Source organism: Leptidea sinapis, chromosome 12 (genome assembly GCF_905404315.1).
Source record: "Leptidea sinapis chromosome 12, ilLepSina1.1, whole genome shotgun sequence".
Lineage (NCBI taxonomy): Eukaryota > Metazoa > Arthropoda > Insecta > Lepidoptera > Pieridae > Leptidea > Leptidea sinapis.
In genome coordinates, this window is record NC_066276.1 from 13,627,775 (window position 1) to 13,649,832 (window position 22,058).

Here is a 22,058-nt window from a genome sequence, read left to right on the forward strand (position 1 = left end):
CAGAATTGATGCGTAAATGGTGAACTAATTTTTCAGCCTCGCCACGGAGCTTACTTTTCAAGAATTGCATTTTCTGCGCATTTGGTAAAGATTTATTATGGTGAATTGTTTCGGAGAATAAATCTTTAAAACATATCCAATCTTGGTAGTTTCCGCTGAAGGTGGGAATGTCCATTTGTGGGGTTGAACGTTCCCTGTAAGATGACGACCACATCTGTCTGTTCACTGCCTTCTTCATGGTGTTGTATTTCTTCTCCATCTCAGCGAATGCTGTCTCATACTCTTCGTTGTCGAGCAGCCCTTCGCTGTCGATGTCCCAGTGAAGAGAATCGATGACCGACCATCTTGATTGGATAGTTCGTAAAATATCTTCGAACTCCCAGCGGTCGGAGCAGCTTTCAAGGTCGACAGCCTCTATGGTACGGGATAGCGCCTTGAAGTTGCTCTTCTGCTTTCGCAGCATTTCTTCGACCCTACTGGAGTTGCCCTGGTTCGATAGCTTTGGTGCAGGGAAGCTAAAAGAGGGACCCTCCTGAGCGGGAGAGAAAATATCGCGCCTATCTGAGCCCTGCGATAATGGTGTAGCAGGTCTCAGTAATGGTTTGCTGGGATCGCTGGTTACGTAATTAGAAATCATATTCCTAACTTCCTGGTAAAAATCTTTCGTCCGCTGGTAATGGTTTTCCGCGAAGTAGCGATGGTTAGGGTCTTCAAACTCAGCACAAAGCCTAGTATGGTTGGTCTGGAATTCACTCCAGTACGAGTCTAAAGCGTTGAGACGTTTTTCAATATAGGCGGGTGTCTTTCGTTCTGGCCCGTCCTTCTTGAAATTAACACACTGCGTGTTAATCGCGGACATAATCTGGTTTTGGGTGGTTAATAGAGCCTCCATGGTTACGGGTCAAAAGAGAGTGGTAAAGAGTGGTGAGTGATAAAAAGGAAAGATCTTACTTGAAGACTGGTACGTGGTGACCTGGTGTGTCCTCAGCAGTCTCCCCGTTGGTAGTCGCTGGTAGTATCGCCGATCTGGTGAACTGGTTACACTCCACACACAAGCACTTTGGTCAACACTAATTTGGTTCACTACACACGCGACGAATTTTGGTTAAAATGGTTAACTAATGGTACTGGTTAATAGAACGATGGATCACAATGTTTTTGTGTCCTCGAAATGGTTAAAAAAATTCTGGTCACTGGTTAACAAAAGGCCGAAGGACCACAATGTCCTTGGAATGGTTAAAAAAAATTCTGGTCACTGGTTAACAAAAGGCCGAAGGACCACAATGTCCTTGGAATGGTTAAAAAAAAAAATTTGTCACTGGTTAACAAAAGGCCGAAGGACCACAATGTCCTTGGAATGGTTAAAAAAAAAAAATTTGTCACTGGTTAACAAAAGGCCGAAGGACCACAATGTCCTTGGAATGGTTAAAAAAAAAAATTTGTCACTGGTTAACAAAAGGCCGAAGGACCACAATGTCCTTGGAATGGTTAAAAAAAAAAAAAATTTGTCACTGGTTAACAAAAGGCCGAAGGACCACAATGTCCTTGGAATGGTTAAAAAAAAAAAAATTTGTCACTGGTTAACAAAAGGCCGAAGGACCACAATGTCCTTGGAATGGTTAAAAAAAAAAAAATTTGTCACTGGTTAACAAAAGGCCGAAGGACCACAATGTACGGTGGTTTGGTTCCGTACAGAGTAAAACACAAGTTAGGCTCAAATGGTATATTGAAACCTTAACTTATGCTATATGGTAAAATGGTAAAATGTTGGTATGGTAATGAGCACGCGAATCGATCGGCGGCTTGTCGCGAACTGGTTACAATATTACTTAGGAAATAACGCGAGGCGACGTAAACGCTGATACGCGAAACGTGATGTACAGTCGACATGCTGTTGACCGTACACCATGTTCAATAACCAAGAATGGTCCTTCGAAAGACTCTGCGCCGGATCATAGATCTTCGTAGTTTTGGCGTGAAAACAACGTTTCGGACTTCATCAGAGGTGATAAGACTAGCCGTCGTCTAGTCCCGATCTTAATTAGCTAGATTACGATTTATGGTAAGTTTTAGAGAGAACGGCTTGCTCTAAATGCCATGATAATTTGGAGTCCATAAAACAATATGTACGATTGGCAGTGAAGAATTTTGTGAGTGCTTCCATTGATAACGGCTTCAACGTTTAAAGTTTAAGGGACTGTATGCAGGCAATAGAGACCAATTCGAATAAGCTTTTTATATTTTAAATTGTAATATTTTATATTTATGTATTAAACTAACACACTGTAAAAGTAGTTAATGTTATTTGCAATAGATTTTTTTTTGATTCAGTATTTATGGCAAGACTAGGTATACACAGACTGTCACAATTTGCAACCGTGTGTACTTCCTGAATCCGATCGTTCTCTAGACAAGTTATAAGTGAGTGCGGTGCGGGTGTATTACATGTGAGCGCGGCCCAGTACGTCTTGTCGCGGGCCACGTCGTGCGGCTCGTCCCCGTCGGCCCGCGCTCGTCCCGCCGCCGGCACCACGCGAGCTCTGCCGCGGCGCGACATGCGCCCTCCGTGCACCACTGACCTCACTCACACTCGACGTGCACTCACTACACACTAGTGCACAGCTCTGACCCGACAGTTCACACCGAACTGCACATTTACCAATACAGACGATACGATAAATAAAATAACATTGTTGTAAACGGATAAGTTTGGCAGCGTAAAGGTTGGTTAGAACAAAACACGCTAACGATGTAAATAACGACGCTGCTCCCGTGCGCTGCGCTGAGCGTCCGCCTACGAGGGGCGCGCGGGGGGCGGCCCTCGTAGACGCATGCGCCGTGCGCGCGCACCATACCACCCTCTGAACAATACCTAGCCGTGAGCCGGTGACCGAGCCAGCGCGGCGCGGAGATAGGTCATAGAGCTACAGCCAAGCCGGACGTAACAGAGGTCAAACACTATCCGTGTCACACCAGTAACAGTATACAAGACAAACCTACAGACTTGATCATGATTGCAAGTTTGCAGCGTCATGTAAACTTGAACTTGTTACTGGACAAACGGCATCGGCAGGCGAAGACGCGTGAAGTGACAAGCACTTGCGAATACTGCGCTTTTTAGAGAAGTACTCAGCAGAATTGAGCCATGTTTGTGGCAAATAAAAATAAACCAAACAATCATAATGTATACTTACCTTATATACCTTACTGTGTATGTATGTATTTACTACTCAATAAATAATTTTTGAAGTGAAAACTTCTATAGCCGCGTTGGGCACTTTTTGGTAGGGGAAAATCTTATGTGTTCACGTCACCGACATGCTCATGACTGGCGCTCGCGATAAATAAATAATTAAAAAAAATATATAATGAGACACTTTTTGGATGGGCGAAATCTTGTCAGTTCTTTGCATAACTTTCGTTTTTAATACCTACAGTTCGTTCTTATAACAGTATACCTGTAGCTTAACAGCTGACGAACTGTGCAACAGTAGTGCTGTGTAAATCTGAATTTGAATGGATTCAATGAAAAGTTCAATGGTATATTGTAAAGCGCATTGTTTAAATAGTGTTTTTGTTTGATTATTATTTGAATTGTGTAAATGTAGAATCGTTGTGCAGTACAATAGTGAGTACTAAAAAAATATACTAATATTTTTAAGATAATTTAGAAAGATAAGTTTTAAGATAGGTTATTTAAAAATTATTTTAAAATAAAAATCTAACATTTACCGAATTTCTAAATGAAACACCTAATTTAAATGCCTCCAACGATTGAAAGTTCAGTACTACAAAATATATACTTACGCATTAAATAAAAACCGGCACAACGAAGCTAAACCTGACCTAGCAAAACCTAGTTTTTACATTCAAATTTTACAGGCATTAAACAGACTCAACTACATAGCAATACGTAAAAAACTGTACCTACCTAGTATAATGATCATCTTATAAAACTAGCTCAGTTTTCGGTCTATAATACATATAGGTAAATCGTATTATTCCTTCGTTGTCAAACCTACATTTGCAGAGAGGTCTATTAAATTTGTCATTAATTTAAAAAGTTATAAGCAGAATTTAGACGAGTAGAACAAGGCATAACTTTCAATTTAAATCTGGTCACACTAGGTCGTGAGCCGGCGGCCCAGTTGGCAGAGCGCCAGGTTGGGAGTACCGAGCAGCCTTCGTCCTCGACCTCTCTCCGCCTCCCTCCACACTGAGGGAGCTGAAACACGTCACAGTTTATACCTTTAAGCTCGCCGCGCCGTTTGAAATAGTTATGTAAACATTAACGGCCTTACAATTAATATGCTTAGTATAAACTATAAAGACGTAATACCTGAGAATAAACCAAGAATATGCGAAATGTCAACTACATACTGACAACACTGTCAATGTCAAGCAACTTTGTAAAAAACGCGGGAAGCATCATACGTCCGAATAAACCAATCATATGCAAATAGTCTATTTGTAAACATTTGTTTATTCTAGGTTTATTCTCAGTTATTACTTTATAACAAGTTTATTTGCAATGCCGTAAGAATGTATTTCGGGAACCTACTAGAATAACTTGTACTTCAGCAACCTGCTTAGACTATATCTTTACAAATGTAATTATTACTAGGAAACTTATAATCAATAATCTTCAGTCGGCCATAGTGGGCAACATATAAAAGAAAATAAAAGTTTTGACAATAAAATAAAAATTAACAATTAAACAACCGACTTCAAAAACGCTATTTAAAAACAATAGATATAATATGCACTAAAATAATTGCGTATTTTATACAATCTAATTAATTAATCTAAATCTAGTTACGATTATTGTCATTTTCGGAACAGTGTAAAAACTGTGGTGAAAGTGCTAATGTTCACTAAAACTTACTCTTCTAATCCTTCTGTAAGGAATTTCACAGGGTTTTTACTTAAATAATTATTACAGTAAACAATTGGGCAACAAGGGGTATCCACAAAAGCCGTAAAAGCTTATATATGAGCTCTATTATGAGAAACGGATTAAAATCCCCTAGTAAGTTTTAACTAGCACGCACTGCGGTAAAAATTCCGCGTCTCGGATTGTTTGTGCAAGTGAGTGCAGCTTCATACAATTTCATATGTCATAGAATTTTGCTGGAGAAACCGCGCGAATAAAATGCGTGCTAACATTAATAGTGGAGAATTCAAAATACCTATTTATGTAAAAAGATACGACAAGCTCTTTAAGGTAGTTTGTCATGAAGCGTACGTTTCATTGCAGATAAAATAAAGAACAGTAAAAATAAAGTAAAAGCAACTTGGAATATAATTAATAATTATAATTTAAGTGGTAGGTCAAGTTGCCGTAACACTTAAATAAATAAATAAATTTCGTTTATTTCAAAGATTACATATACATTTTTTAGTGGTTGAGACTTCCCAGTAAGTTGTCTTAGAACACTTGTATTGGGAAAAACTACACTTCTATGTGTTTAAATATAAATAATCGCGTTATAAATTCCGATATAAAAAATGCAAACGATTTTTTTAAATTTTCTCCGAAATCCCAATTATCACGACCAAAAACCTACACTCTCCACCAAGAGCAACGCCTGCGTCTCCACTAAGAATATCCTGTACTAGCTGACCCGGCAAACGTTGTTTTGCCATATAAAGTATAATTCACGCGATATTTTATAAATAATAAATAGCCTATGTGTTATTCTGGTGTGTAAGCTATATTATTGTAAAGTTTCATCAAAATCCAATCAGTAGTTTTTGTGTTAAAGAAGTTCAAACATACATCCAGACATAAAAACTTTCACATTTATAATATTAATAGGATTTTCTTAAATTACACGTACAAGTATGTTCCATAAGAGATTCTCGATTAAATCAATTAGTAAAAATGAAAAACGATCTTGGAAGATTGTTAACTTTTACGTTTACTCGCGACATTTTTCAACATGCCTAGTATTAGTTAATTCGTTCTAATTATCGATTAAGTGTCGGCAGCAGCAAACAATTATAAAAACGGATACCGCAGCCGGGTTTTTAGAGTAGTAGGTAGGTAGTCACTAGGTTCTTGAAACAGTTCAATGTAAGAGATTTCATGGAAGCGATTTGGCGCTTAAAATCGACTTTTTATGACATAGGAGGACAAACGAGCGTACGGGTCACCTGGTGTTAAGTGATCACCGCCGCCCACATTCTCTTGCAACACCAGAGGAATCACAAGAGCGTTGCCGGCCTTTAAGGAAGGTGTACGCGCTTTTTTTGAAGGTACCCATGTCGTATTGTCCCGAAAACACCGCACAAGGAAGCTCATTCCATAGCTTTGTAGTACGAGGGAGAAAGCTCCTTGAAAACCGCACTGTGGAGGACCGCCACACATCCAGATGGTGGGGATGAAATCCTAACTTGTGGCGTGTCGTGCGAAGGTGGAATTCGGCAGCAGGAATCAGGTTAAACAGCTCTTCGGAACACTCCCCGTGATAAATGCGGTAGAAGACACACAATGAAGCGACGTCTCTACGCAACGCCAAGAGATCCAGCCGTTCACAGAGCACTGAGTCCCCGACAATTCGAGCTGCTCTACGTTGCACGCGGTAAAATGGATCGAGCAGATACTGGGGTGCGCCAGACCAGAGATGACAGCAATACCCCATGTGTGGCCGGAACTGCGCTTTGTAGAGCGCTAGAATGTGGGCCGGCTTGAAGTATTGCCGTGCTCTATTGATGACGCCCAGCTTCTTCGAAGCCAACTTGGCTTTGCCCTCCAGATGTCCACGGAATTGGCAATCGCTCTAGATTTCGAGACCCAGTATTCCGATACTAGGCACGGCTTTAAGAGAAGTGTTCTCGAAGAGCGGTGATACGACAAATGGGGTTTCGACTTGTCGATTAATCGAGTTTATGAACATGCTTAATCGATTCTTCGATAAATTAAACTCAGTGTAACATCCGTATCCTACCGACAGCGACTGGTCAAAATGACAAGTGATAAACATAACGGGGGCTTTCCTTATAATCGAGTATATTGAAAAATGATTTAAATACTCTTCTTTTACCGTATTTTAATAAATAAAACAAACAATTAAAATGACAAATAAGTTGTTGTTTGACGTTTGTACATTGTGTATTTATGAATGTAGATGTTCAATGTGAGAAGTTCTGTACAGTTAGTATGTTTTGAACTTGTGGTTTCGTGGTAATATTCAATATTAGGTATTATCACTTGGAGCAGTTTTCAAGGCTTACTATAGATGATTTGAAACGACAAAATGGCACGTACCAGCTATATAGTGCAAATAAATGTATCGATTGATGATGTGGGATATTTACACACGTGATGACCCTCACTTGCTACCTGAGCTGGGGTCGGCATAATAACATTCAACCGCTAAAACAATTTTTAGAAAATATTACTTTCGATTAATATTGTTCTGAAAATGAATAAAAACGCTAAATACTTCCTTTTGTATTTTCAATTTCTAGAGGGTTCCTCTATTTGTGTGTAATTCAATATACATTGCTGCATCACTAATGAAATAAAAATAATATTTCTAACCTTCAATGGATAAAAGTACCTATATGTCAAGATCAGTGACTTTCATTCTTTGATAGCCACTTTTAAGGGGGTCTTGTAAACCTTTTCACCAACTCGTAACTATTAAATGTTTGCAACCCCACCATTATTTTAAAAATAATTGTCATATTCTTTAGCGAAGAAACAGTATAGAATTGCCCTATTCTAAATATGTTGTATAGGTAGTAATTATCAAATGTTTGCTACTTATTGTTGACTACCTTATCATTGCCAAAGCCTATGCTTTATTTAATGATAAGGTAGTTATACTGGTAACCATTACCTAATATAGCGAAATATTACAAGTTAAGTTATCTAGCACTTAGGCGCGTATTAACAGAATCAAAATTCCATTTTTTGTGGTCATTCATTACCATATTGCTGTTAAATGCCGAGAATTATAAGTGATATTTTATATGTAATTAAAAGTAAGTACTAAAATATTGTTCAATTACGTTATGGCACAATAGATTCGATAACGATATTGCGTTTCATAGTCACTTGGGCAATCTCCTTTAATATACGATCGCAAAAATTTGCTTTTTGCTCTAAACAGTGATTTTTATTATAATAAACACTAGAAATAAGGGATTGCTTGTAACTAGCTTTAAGGGTAAACATTTTTATAATCCCAGTCACTGTTCACGCATTAATTATAAATAAATTTAAATGTTTAAAAAGGACTAGATTATGACTACTTTATCGCAATAAGAATGACAGTACTATTGTACTGTATAGGTATTTTTTTTAAAAGAACGCAAAAAAGAATGATGGGAGAGTTCCATGCGACGCATCTTCTTTTTTAAAGCACCATTTGATTCCGAAGCGGTGGTAGTATTAAAAGTGACATAAAAAAGTATTCTAAAGTAATGGATTTCAAAAAATAAATGTGTTTTATGCCTTTTAAGATCAAAAAATTGAATTATACGTTAGATATAACTTAGTGGAAAGCAATTCAATAGCTACTGGTTTAGTCGAGGCCGCAGACTTTAATAATGCGTACAGCTGAACTTTGGACATCGTAATAATATATATATATTTTAATTCTAAATTAGTCCAAAATCAAAAGCACGCGAGCTCACAAGCTCACATAAAATTGTTGACTAGCTTTTTAATTAACTTGGCAGCCTGTTTAAAACAGGAGGTGGACCTTCTTCTGTAGCTCCACAGAAACCATAACAGGGAGTCATAATAAGCTTGGTTCAACAAGAAGGTATGCTAAAACTCTTTTGCGTTTTAAAAAGAAAGCTTTACCAATTTGTTTATAAAAATTTTAGGCTGTACCTGTTCTAATTTGCGAAGTGAAATATCCTTTCGATAGCGATGGAAGCCGTCTCACTTTAGTTGAGGACGCATCTACCATAGAGCCTCATCATATTGAAAATGAATGCACTGTAGGTAACTTTTAAAAACTGATATATTTATTGTAACTAATCACTGATTAATTGATAACACTTAACACTTTTAAATAGATATATACCAGTGGGAGGCTCCTTTGCACAGGATGCCGGCTAGATTATGGGTACCACAACGGCGCCTATTTCTGCCGTGAAGCAGTAATTTGTATGCATTACTGTGTTTCGGTCTGAAGGGCGCCGTAGCTAGTGAAATTACTGGGCAAATGAGACTTAACACCTTATGTCTCAAGGTGACGAGCGCAATTGTGGTTCCGCTCAGAATTTTTGAGTTTTTCAAGAATCCTAAGCGGCAATGCATTGTAATGGGCAGGGCGTATCAATTACCATCAGCTGAACGTCCTGCTCGTCTCGTCCCTTATTATCATAAAAAAAAAAATGCACGCTAATCTCAAAATTTAAGCGTTACAACAATTCCTTAACCATTCAAGTATAGATCCGACGATACTTAAGTATTCCATTGGCCTATTGAGGAATCCATAGGAGTGAATAATTATTATGCTATACTAACTAGATACTTATGTATTCCTTAAACGACTATGAGTACGGCGGATAATTTAATTCTTTGATTTGTTTTCATTATTTCTCACTTTTTTGAAAATCGTGGTGTGATACAGGCTGTGTAGGTTATGTTATGGCAAACTCGTGATATTAAAAACCCTCCCCATCGCGATCGGCTTGGGATTTTTAACCCTTCAACAGATAAATGTTACTTAACAGTTACAATATAATTTATCTTTTGTGCTATTTATATGGACTCGAATTTATCTCTATACATTTTCTGGTCTACTCATCAAAGTTTGGTTCTAGCAAACACTCAATTTGGGTGGACTTTTTAATAGATGGTAAAATGTTGTACCACCGTAATACTTCTGGTATATATCTAGCCGTCTGCAAGCTAAACACGCCTGCACATGAGTTGTTGAATAAAAAACACTTAACTAATTTTAAACGGCTGAACAGATTTGGATGAATTTTGATATGGGCTACAACCCCTTAATAGTGCTGGGGATATTTTTAAATCAATATCTATAATTGTCATATATTGGTATAATTTGTTATTTTTTAAAGTGGTATCACTCACTTCTGGGATTAATTATGTTGGTGAAATCTATGTCGTGGCGGTGTGAGTGAACCGAACGAGTGACGTAAGCACCGGGTCACGGGGTGTCTGACTGCAATAGCACTGCACAACGATTAATGAATATTGCAAGACACTTTTCGCTGAACCTTTGCAGAAGCAACTTTCCATTTTTTACGCTTTTTATAAGCTTCACATGTATGTTAGTTTGTAACAGACTCATTTCGGCGCGATTTTGATCCACTTTAAACGGCCAGTTCAAACTTCGTAGATTTATCGAGGGCCGATGACAATATTTGATAAAATTATTTCATTTTCTCAATATTTTTATTAATTTATATAATTATCAAATATTAGGAAATTTTCGAATACCAAAGAGTATTTTTAATTCAACAATGCAAATTAAGTGCCAGTTAAAAAAAAAACAAAAAAAATACACATACAAATAAACCAAATTATACTATTTATTTATTAAACGTTTTAATTATCCATCATTGTGCCTTCATCTACAGGATCTACTCTACAGTTAATAACCTGCTCAACTCCAATGCATGTTAGTCACATTATATCGGTTCGAAGTGATTAGGCAAGGCACTTATTTTTTCAAAATTGATTCCTTTTGAATTCTTTTTGATGTCATTTCTATTATACTCGATACTACTACCGCTTCGGAAACAAATAGCGCTCTGAGAGAGAAGAAGCGGCGCAAGAAACTCTCCCAGCATTCTTTAAGATCAGGTAAGCCAATGTAATGCCAACTCTCGGTATGCCGCGTGATTCGTCTTGTATGTTTGTTCAGTGTTGGCTTGGTGGTAAGAGCGCTGGGACGTAGACCCGTAGTAGTTTAGCGTAGTAGTTTGTCGAGTTATTATATTAATAATTTCTATCGTACACATAATATTATTAAGGTCGCGGGACTATCACGGTGCCACCAGCTTCAACCAACAACTCTTCGTGGAAGTTACATTTACAATAGTCTGAAACGAGCAACCCAATGTCATTCCACTTCAGGTGGCAGTTGTCTGTCCGATTAATAAATAAATAATCTATTAATCCGATTCTAGTGCGATCAGTTACTTCCAACCTCCTAATTAGATTTCCTACAAACTGTATAATGCGATTAAGCGCTGTTTTAAAACAAAAAGACGACATAACCAATAACATGACATATCTCAGAAAACAATGACATTTTAATTATTATTGTTTGGGTTGGTGGTAGGGATACCAAAGTTTTTTAGACCGAATATAGTATTTTTAGATTCAGTACCCAAAAAATATAGTACATAGGGAAAATATACATTTTTAAATCATTTCTTATTTGATCTTTAATTGATAGGTTTTTATTTTTAATGAACCCTTCATAACTATGATTACAGTCTAATTTTAAGTTATAACCGTGTTCCAACTCTGCTTTTATACTGGCTCTATTTTGCTCATCTTTCCACTTTGCTCATCACAGAATATGATAAAATATAGTAGTTTCGCCTACTATATTATATTTTTAAAATAACAGTAGGTAGACACCTTAAATAGTAGGATAGTATATTATATAGTAGGGCTGTCAACCCTAGTTGATGGCATTTCCTTTTAAATTTCTATATATTAATAAATTTGTATAATATTAAACTCTGCTATACAAAGCGGGTTCCGTAAACGAACAAGGTCACGGTCAGAAACTAGGACATTTGTTACTGTTGCGAGTTGAGACCATTGGCCGCAAAGAACACTGTTGATACATCTCAAACAATTTGTTTATCTGTTTGTAAGTAATTTACTTATTATTATTATTATCATTAATAGGCAGATTGAAATAAAATTCTTTTATTATTATGATTTAATTCCTTTTACTTTCTTGTCGAGTCTTTACACGGTGAGTGAAAAGAAACAAAGTATCTCTAATAATAAAAGAATTATTAAAGTTGTAGGTAAGTACATGAAGGTGGGTACTACAGGGACGCGGCTGTGATAACCGGAGATGATTATATATATTTTGTTAAAAGTAGCGGAAAGCATTGAAATATGTGTCTTAAGAACCTACTCTATTTACAATATAAAAATAAAAATAAATCGTATATTATTATTAAAATATAAAAAACGTCGAATAGCCCTAATGATATAAAACAGTATTCTACACCTATCCAAACAGCACCTGAATAATAGCTGGCGTCTGTCGAGTAACCGGTTCGTTTCGTCATATCAGTACTACCGCGAACAAAGAGTGCCAGTTATCTAGAAATGAAGAAATCAGTTATCTCGCCGATACAGATTCACCCGCGGGTGTGTTAGTGCAGCGGGCGGGGGGCTGCTTGCGTCACTACACTGTAATTGTGTAAACATAACTCATAACGGTGTGTTACGCGAGTTGGGGTTACGTACGGAGTCGCGTGAAGACAGGCAGAACCTGGCGCCGGTGAAGGTTGCCTCCTGAGTCCTGCAGGAATACGAGTCAGTGTGTTACTTACGGCTGGTTTCCACGACGCACACTCCCATGTTCCAGCGCACCACTGCCACCTTCTTGTTATCAGAACGACAACATCACTCCGTATATGTGAATCACCTAATATTAACAATGGGATAGTTCATAGTATAGTGGGAACTGGTATTCGTGTACGCACTGCACCACGAGTCACGACTAGATAAGGCGATAGTGTAACGGGTCGCACGCTCTCGTAACTACAACTCAACTGGCTGTAGTAACTAGTAATGTTGTTTATTTCGCGCACGCCGTCGGTCGTCACACTCTCACACGAACACTGCGCGGTGTTCACCACTCGGCACTCACCACTCGCGACACGACACACTACTAACCAACAACAACACAGCCTCACGGCGCTACAGCCTGCGAGTGACTGAGACCTGACTCCTGAGTACTGAGTTGTAGTGGCGACTGGCGAGTGGCGACGGGGAATGTGTGTGAAAACCTTCAACGAACCACTTACTATAAAATATTTTAAATAGTTATCAGATCAAATTTATTACTTCGAGTCGAGATTGTCCGAAAGCAATCCTCCAGTAATCTTAAGATCTACTTACGATTGCAAATTATTGGTGATTTACGATTTCTCAGATCTCAACGTGTTGCGTTATGATCTACGTCACATTTTTATTGTTAAATATTGTTATGCGTAACAAAATCACACAAAATATATTATCGCAGAATGAATGTGAATGTCTTTTACACATATTATTATGGTCATTTCTATTATTTTGTTTAATTTATTCAGGAAACGATCAGCGTCAATCCAATTATATTATATTTACGAAACATAATATTTAACAATTTTTATATTATACGAGTATCAAACTATATATTTTTGTATGTTAATAAGGGACGAGACGAGAGAGCAGAACGTTCAGCATGGTAATTGATGATAAATTGATGGTAATTCATACGCCCTGCGCATTTCAATGCAGTGCTCAGGACTCGTGAAAAACCCAAAAATTCTGAGCGGTACTAAAATTGCGTTCGTCACCTTGTGTCACAAGATGTTAAGTTTCATTTGCCCAGTTATTTCACTAGCTACGGCGTCGTTCAAACCGAATATAATAATTTTAACACATTACTGCTTCATAATCTAGCGGGCATCCTGTACAAAGGAGCCTCTCACTGGTTTACAATATGTACTGACCAATTTAATATTTAAAGTCCATTGATTAATAACCTAACAAAACATTATATTTAGTTATTTTACTTTTTATAGTTCCTATCTTATTTTCTCTTATTAGTCTGACCATAAATCCTCTCACAATTACAAAATACAATACTACTCCGTTTGAATTTGGAACCTATCATTCTTTTATTCTCATTTTGAAGTCAATCTCTGTTAAATATACTTTTGAAATTCAAATAGAGTGGGATGATAAAGTGGTGCGCGAACATACACATTATCTTTAAAACTTTAACAAGCAGAATGACAGAGTTTGTGCTCAAACTGTGTATGTAACTAGTGAGCAGAGTAAGATAGTACCCTAGTATAGTATGTTATTCAACGTGCTCCAACTATAGGGTCTTTCAAGAGGGACTTCCGAACTTTTACACTTGATAGAGGCCATCTTGTTGAAGCTACATCTGTCAAATTGGCTGTCATTTATTCAGTCTGTTTTGCCAAATCACCATGGATGGATATAGCGTTCAACAACACGTGCAATAAAATTGTTTTATCAAAATGTGTGTTCTGTTCGGGCAACGTTCCGCGCGCTTCGCACATTTTACGGGCGCCATAATCGTTCTACCGAGAGGACTATTTGCAGTGTGGTGGATAAATTTGAGTCCACTGGTTCAGTAAACGATCAACCAACACCCGTACGTCGACAAAACGCAAGATCTACCGAAAACATCGCCGCTGTCCGTGAGAGCATGCAGGAGAATCCGAAGCAGTCGATTTCGCGTCGCTCACAAGAACTCGGCCTTTCACAGACCACAACTTGGCGAATTTTGCGTCGTGACTTGGGCCTGCACCCGTACAAAATTCAACTGACCCAGGAGCTGAAGGTAAACGACCATAGACAAAGACTTGTGTTCGCTGAATGGGCTCTGGAGCAGTTGGCAACTGACCCTAATTTTCATCGAAAAATCATCTTCAGCGATGTAGCCCATTTCTGGATGAATGGGTACGTGAACAAACAAAATTGTCGAATTTGGGCCGATACAAATCCACATGAGATCCAAGAGCGTCCAATGCATCCCGAAAAAGTCACTGTTTGGTGTGGATTTTGGGCTGGCGGCATCATCGGTCTATATTTCTTTGAAAACGACGTTGGCCAGGCCATCACCGTAAACGGAGTGCGCTATAGGTCGATGATTAACAACTTCTTTTGGCCTGAATTCGATGATATGGACACCAACGACATGTGGTTTCAACAGGACTCATGCCACATTGGACATTCTGCATGAGCGGTTCGATGGCATGGTCATCTCACGTGGAGATGATGTGAACTGGCTACCGAGATCGTGCGATTTGACCCCATTAGACTATTTCTTGTGGGGTTTTCTTAAGTCGCAAGTCTATGCGAATAAGCCACAAACCACAGCGGCCCTCAAAGCCAACATAACCCTTGCCATCGGTCAAATTCAGCCTGATTTATGCACCAGCGTCATGGAAAATTGCACATTTCGGATGCGCGCCACCGAGAGAAGCCGGTGCGGACATTTTAACGATGTTATATTCCACACATAATGGCATCGATAGGCCTTTCAAACGAATAAAAATTGTTGATGATATCTAACACAAATTTTGTTTTATTTAAATTTGAAGATAGGAAGCCCTTAATGAAAGACCCTTTACAACCCATAGACACTGGGGTCCCGCAAGGCTGCGTGCTGTGTCCTACATTGTTTCTTCTGCATATCATTGATATGCGGCAACATTCGTTGCTATGCAGACGACAGCACGGGGCCTCTTACACCGGCCGTGCCAACATATCTAGGGATAGCGTCGGCGAGAAACGCAACAAACTTGTGTCTCAAATCGATACTGTGCTATACAAAGTCTCGGAATGGGGCCAACAAAATTTAGTCTAGTTTAACCGTAGATTTCTGTCGGATGTCGAAACAAGGCTTGTGTACTTCAGTGTTATGTAATATGGTATGTTACTGCGGGGATCAGCAGCTGATATTCAGGACATTTTTGCATTATCAAATTCAAATATTTTCATTCAAAATAGGATACGAAATCATTAATTGAAAGTAAAAACTACCATCCATTCCAAAAAGGTATGCCTCATACCTTAAAAGAACGGGCGCAAAAACGTCAACGTGCTTCTTTTTTTTCATAACAATATCGTTACAATGTAATATCGTCCGATAAAATTTATTATTTAATAGCCTGAGTGCGGTCGCTCCATTCCCAATTTGAGATTTCATTAATAAAATGATTTACCTACCACATATACGTTTTTTTAACAATTCTTTTGAATGTCGTAGGAAATTTTATAGCGATTGCTATATAATAAATAAATAAATATTATATACTTATATAATTATACTATTTATAATTTCAACAAGGCCTTCTGATCTATTGAACCGATGGCATCAAAATTTCCAGGTTATGCAGGTATCTCATTTGATACTGTTTATTATACTAACTAGGCGTTCCCGCCCGCTTTGCTAGGCAAAAGGAAATAAATTTAAACAATAAAGAAATAAGTAGCCATAAACCATCTAGGACAAATTTCGCATCGAATGGTGGTAGTTTCATGTCGATACGATCAGTGCTTTAAACGTGAAAGAGCCTCAAACAAAGACCATTTTCATTGTATATATATAGAGATTTGAATTTTTAGTAAAAACATGTTTTTCAACTAATTAGAGAGAAAAAACTGTGTATTGGGACTTTTGTCATCGTAATATGATTTCTTTAAAAAAAAATCTACTATAGTCGGAAATATAATTCGAGATCAAAAATGTAAACAATGGTGTGCCAGCAACAAATAATAACATATTTTATTGTGCGTGTTGAAATATACTGTAATATCATTTTAAAATTATAAGTGTAGTCTATATACATATATAATTAAATATTGCACAACGTTTTCTCTTTGTAATATAGCATAAAATACATCCAATATTTAAAATGTAAATTTATTGTCCAAACTTTGCATTGACTCTGGCAATAAGATAAGAGGCTCTAAACATTTGGCTCGTCTACAGAATAAATACGTTAATAATGTTACAAAAAATCTTGGTCGTATATATGCCTGGTTGCCATATTGTTTCGTTCATGTCATACCACATCACAACTGGTTAGAGCTCACAGAACACTAGCGTATAGACAAACACACACTCACGCACACAGAGTTCTAGCTAGGTCTGAATAAATGTAAAACCAATATATTGTAAATTGGTTTAGTTATAAGAATTAAATAACGGCGAAAACTGGCCTCCTATTCCCTCTCCCTCCTTCCCTTTCCCAAGATCCCCCCCTCCCCCCCCCCCTCTTATATTTATGTTATATATGTATGTATACATATCTATGTATTTATTTACCTTAGTTTTAAGTTAGTTTTAAGTTCTAGTCATTAGTCTTAAGTTAGGTTAAGTGTTAGGTTACGATTAATATTACGTTATATCAATAGCAAATAGCCAGGTTTTCCCAGTTTCCTGGATTCCCCCCCCCCACAAACCTCATGTATTAGTTTTTAAGCATAATAAAGTTTTATCCCTCAATACGTAGATAGGGTTGTAGAAATAAGTTTTCTGATACCTACATATATAAGGCTTAATTGTAAATTGCTTTAATAAGTAGATTTAAGTAATTTTGTAAAATGTATTTAATACCAAATATAGAAATCTTGAATTTGATTTTTTTTTTTTTGTTTCGTTCATTCGGTTTCTGACAATCATTGTGATTGAATGTGCTCTTGTTGCTTTTCGTTTTATATTAAACTATATTCTATATGTTTATATAATAAATATGGGTCAATGAAGGTGTGTATTAATAAGATATACCTATACTATATACATGTTTTTGTAGCGGTATATTGTGTATCTTATATTTGCAAAAAAGTGGAAAGTGAATATTTTGCTTTTATACAATATGAAGATTTTATTATTACACGTGGTTTTGAGTAAATGTGGTTTGATACTCAAATTAAAACTCATAAATAAGCCTTCTTAATGTGCCTTACCAGAGACGTAAAAGCTCGAACCAGAAAAAGAAGGCGACTTATAATATCTTATATAGGCAGCGAGGACGGTTTTGCAGATGGAGCATTTTGTTCGAATCCAAAAAAAAAACACTGAAAATTCGCTCACTATGAAAAGTGGTTATAGGGCATTCTCCCAAAGCTAAAAACCAATTCGGTATTTGTTTACCTTACCACTCCCGAAGGTTAGAATCGAACTCCACAACTCCGGAAAGCGAATATTAATATGGAAACTATTTAATTTATATTTGGAAGCCATTATCAAATAAAGACATTTGTAAATATTTTATATATATATATAAATATAACAACGATATTTGAATGAAACTCAACACCGAGTATAATTAATACAATTTTATCGATTAAGACATCTAAACTTCGTGCCAATGCGAACAATCTACACAGATTGAGCACAGGTTTAAGATACCCGAATCTTGTATAAAGATTGAAAGTCAAGAGATTTAATTGTCTAACCTTAGAGGCAATTCAGGACGCTATAGGTGCCACCGATTACTATAAAGAAATATAGAGCTTTTGATAGAAATACACTTATATACACACACCAGCACAGTGATCATCAGAAGGATCATCCAGCCCAAGGGTAGGGTGTACAGATATATAGGTTGTGCGCGCAAATATATTTCCTTCCCTCAAAATTGCCGAGACCGCGACAACCTGACACACATTAAGTTTTCAGTTGGCCGTATGAAAATATCGCTTGTGCTGCATCTCCGACCTGAATAAAGATGGCGGCTGCGCAGTGTGAAGCCACTGGTTGAATGGCAAGGGTCTAGTAAGCCGATTTATTTCAAGATCACATCGACTGCACGCTGACCTCCTTACTGATTAAGATGCATGTAATGTAATTACTGTTAATATAAAACTTCAATTTTGTATTAAAATTAAAAAAAAAACAGATGACTATAAATAATTAATAATAAAATACCTGTTTACACCTCAACAGCTGACTGAGAGCTGGTAACCACGGTTTTATCAATAAATCCTTACATAATTTCTTTTAAAATTACGAAAAATTTATTAAAAAAACTTAAAATTGCTCACATTTAACTGGAGCGAGATACGTTTATTAAAATCATGGCAACCTCTACTTGCGGACATTTTATAACTGGCAACCATTGTTTGTCGTAAATAGTAAATATAAAACTTCAACTTTGTATTAAAATTATAAAAGAAACAGATGACTATAATTTATCATAAAAAATATACCTGTTTACACCTTGCAACCTTCATGTTGCGGCTAACTGAGATCTGGCAACCATATTTTTTTCAATTATTTACATAATTTCCTTTAATTATGACATACAATTTATTAAAAAAAAAACATATGGGTGCAATGCAATTTAAATCAGAAAATTTATTATACTAAAATTAATTACAGGTACTTTTGGCCAAATTTTTATAAGCACCCTATGGCTAATACATTGCTTCCTCCCTAAACGTTCATTTAAAATTACTTTAATAAAAAAAAAACACGTACCTGCAGAATCGAGCGGTGGGATCTTAGGCTATTAGTAGTGATGAAAAAAGTTATTTCATGCATCTAAATTCTACAAAACACGAAAAAATAATAACAGCAACATAATACAATAATTTCGAATTTATTAAATTTAAAAATAATCAAGATACAGTTATAAATTACATATAAATATTCGATCAAGTGTGGAGACGGATAGAAGGATCAGGGTTCAGGACAGGACAGAACACTTGATCTGAAAATATAATTGCTTCCATAATTATGAGAATGTAATTTACCTACTACAGGAGAAATATTACTCCAGGAGGATAACAACTATGCTAGAGACAAGTCAGATCGCCCACCGTGTTCTGGGGAGGGCACATTACCACCTCAACGAGGCGACAATACCTCGACAGCCCGCTCCACGCTTAATGTGGACTTTTGTAACATTAGGAGACTGCACTCCAAGAAACACCAGATTTAGATAGCAGCGCCGGCCATTTGGTTCTTGATGGATATACATACTTGTTTCTTTTTTTATGGAAAAGGAGGACAAACGAACGTACGGGTCACCTGGTGTTAAGTGAACACCGCCTCCCACATTCTCTTGTAACACCAGACGAATCACAGGAACGTTGCCGGCCTTTAAAGAAGGTGTACGCGCTTTTTTTGAAGGTACCCATGTCGTATCGTCCCGGAAACACCGCACAAGGGAGCTCATACCACAGCTTTGTAGTACGTGGAAGAAAGGTCCTTGAAACCCGCACAGTGGAGGACCGCCACAGATCCAGATGGTGAGGATGATATCCTTACTTGTTGCGTGTCGTGCGAAGGTGGAATTCGGCGACTGGAATGGTGATATTTAGACATTTGACCGAGTGACACAGCGTGTTTATGCATTTTATACCAAAAACAATACAACAATAAAATTAGCATGATTTTATGCCTCCCGCCAGAGTATCTGTGTTTGTTACAGCTGGTTTAATAAAAAATTGTACACATTATCGAATGAACATGGTAGCATTTTTTTTATATAAGAGGGGGGCAAACAAGCAAGAAGTTCACTAGATGGGAACGAGTGAAGCAACCGCAATACCTGGAGGTCTGTTACCTAAATCGAAAGCTGAAGTTTCGGTCCGAAACGAAAGAACGACGATCTTCGACTTAAATCCTCTTACCAAAGTACTTCGGATCGGAATACTGCGTTACGTTGGGGTTACGTTTCGGAACCATAGACATAACCGTAAAAAATAAAGTTGTAGTTACACCATACTAATGTAAAACAACGAAAAAGGAAATTTCAAGTGAATTTTTAAATAATTAGGATGAAAGACAAAATGTGGAATTGCTAGCTTGATATCAATGTTCGGATCCGAAACACTTTCGTAATAGGAAAACTGAAGTCAATCGAATCATCGAAGTACAAGGAAATTTATTTAGTCGGTAGGTGGAAGAATCCGAGTGACACAACTTTTTGGGGAGAGGCTATTTTACGGGAGAACGTATAGAACGGAAAGGTGATGGAAACTGAAAAAATCAGAGGGTGTATAACTAATATTTATAAAATTTTACAGGAAATAAGATAATAAATATTATAAAAACAAAAATTACGAACAACAATCCTTTTAATGGTTCGTGGCTGGATTTCGGAGAGATCTAGATTGGGAGCATTTTTTTCCTCCTGAGGGAATAGGATAATGAGGGTATTTCTGGATATAATATTTTAAAAATAGTCCATTAAATTTTGTATTGCAGACATACATAACAGTTTGCAATTCCCGTCTATAATGGCGGTTGGCGCAAAAAGAAGAGAGAAGAAGAAGATAAAATAATTATGTATAACCGTGCCTCCAGATAGTACGAACAAATAACCCGAGCGAAATCTGTAAAAGTTCTCGAGCGCGTAATAACATAAGCGCCCCGTCGAGTATTTGAGTTTCGAGTCGCCCATTCGTAACATGCAAGTTCTGGGCGTCGCACATGAAATATGAATGAATATAAATAATTTATTTTGTTTTTTTAAAGTGATAACCCTCACTTTTGGGATTAATACACAAATAAAATTTGAAAACAATATTTTATGAACGATGTGGCACTCGAACCCACGACCTCTCGTGTGAGTGCTCTTCTAACTGAACTAACCGTTCGAGTGACGTATCGTCATAAAATCTTGTATGCTCTATTCATCTCTCAGGTTGTGGCTTCATCAACAGGGTCTACTTACAGTTGATAACCTGCTCAACCCCAATATTTGCATATTAGGAAATTGACTTAAGATTGCGCTCTTGCAAATCCAAACAATTTATTATGTTTTTTCTAAAGACCTCAGTTCTGGGATTAATACACAAATAAAATGAATGGATGAAGCGGGTGTAGAGTACTCACAGACAGGAGGCTGGCTGGAGGTGGCGGCGTGGCGCGTGGCGCGAGCGGAGCGCGCGGACCGCAGCGGCCGGCCTCGCTGGATGGACTGCAGCAGCAGCTCCCGCGGCGTCGCCTCGCGCCGCGCCGGCGGCAGCTTGCGCTCCGAGGCCTGTCACAGACACGCAACAGTCAAAGACTATTTTTAGGTTGGTTTATTTATTTATTTATACTATTAATCATTTACAGAAAGAATCTTAAAATCTAACATAGTCCCACAAAACTGTTTGGACAGTTTGGTTCAAGTGGCCTATTGTCAAGAGAATTGTTTTCTCTGTGAATAAGTCTAATATTAAACCGCGCAGTAAATCTCAGAATGGTGACGTGGGGTAACGTATAGAATTTTCTCGAAACGTTCGGGTGACGTCACTATTTATATTATATCGACACATCCTGTTAACTGTGTTGTGTTTTTAATTATTCTTATTGGTTCGTGGTTCGTGCATTAGAAGAAAA

The 22,058-nt window shown here is 37.4% G+C and overlaps 1 protein-coding gene across 1 annotated transcript in view; it reads right to left on the minus strand.

Moving 5' to 3' along the window:
• Window positions 1-19,118: 19,118 nt before the first annotated feature.
• Window positions 19,119-22,058, minus strand: part of LOC126967089 (protein spire) — a 49,069-nt gene continuing 46,129 nt past the window's right edge. The window contains exons 8-9 of the mRNA XM_050811476.1: window positions 21,567-21,714; window positions 19,119-19,434 (exon numbers count right to left, since the gene is read on the minus strand). Coding sequence (XP_050667433.1) covers window positions 19,379-19,434; window positions 21,567-21,714 — 204 coding nt within the window. The 3' untranslated portion in view covers window positions 19,119-19,378. The remainder of the gene's footprint in view (window positions 19,435-21,566; window positions 21,715-22,058) is intronic.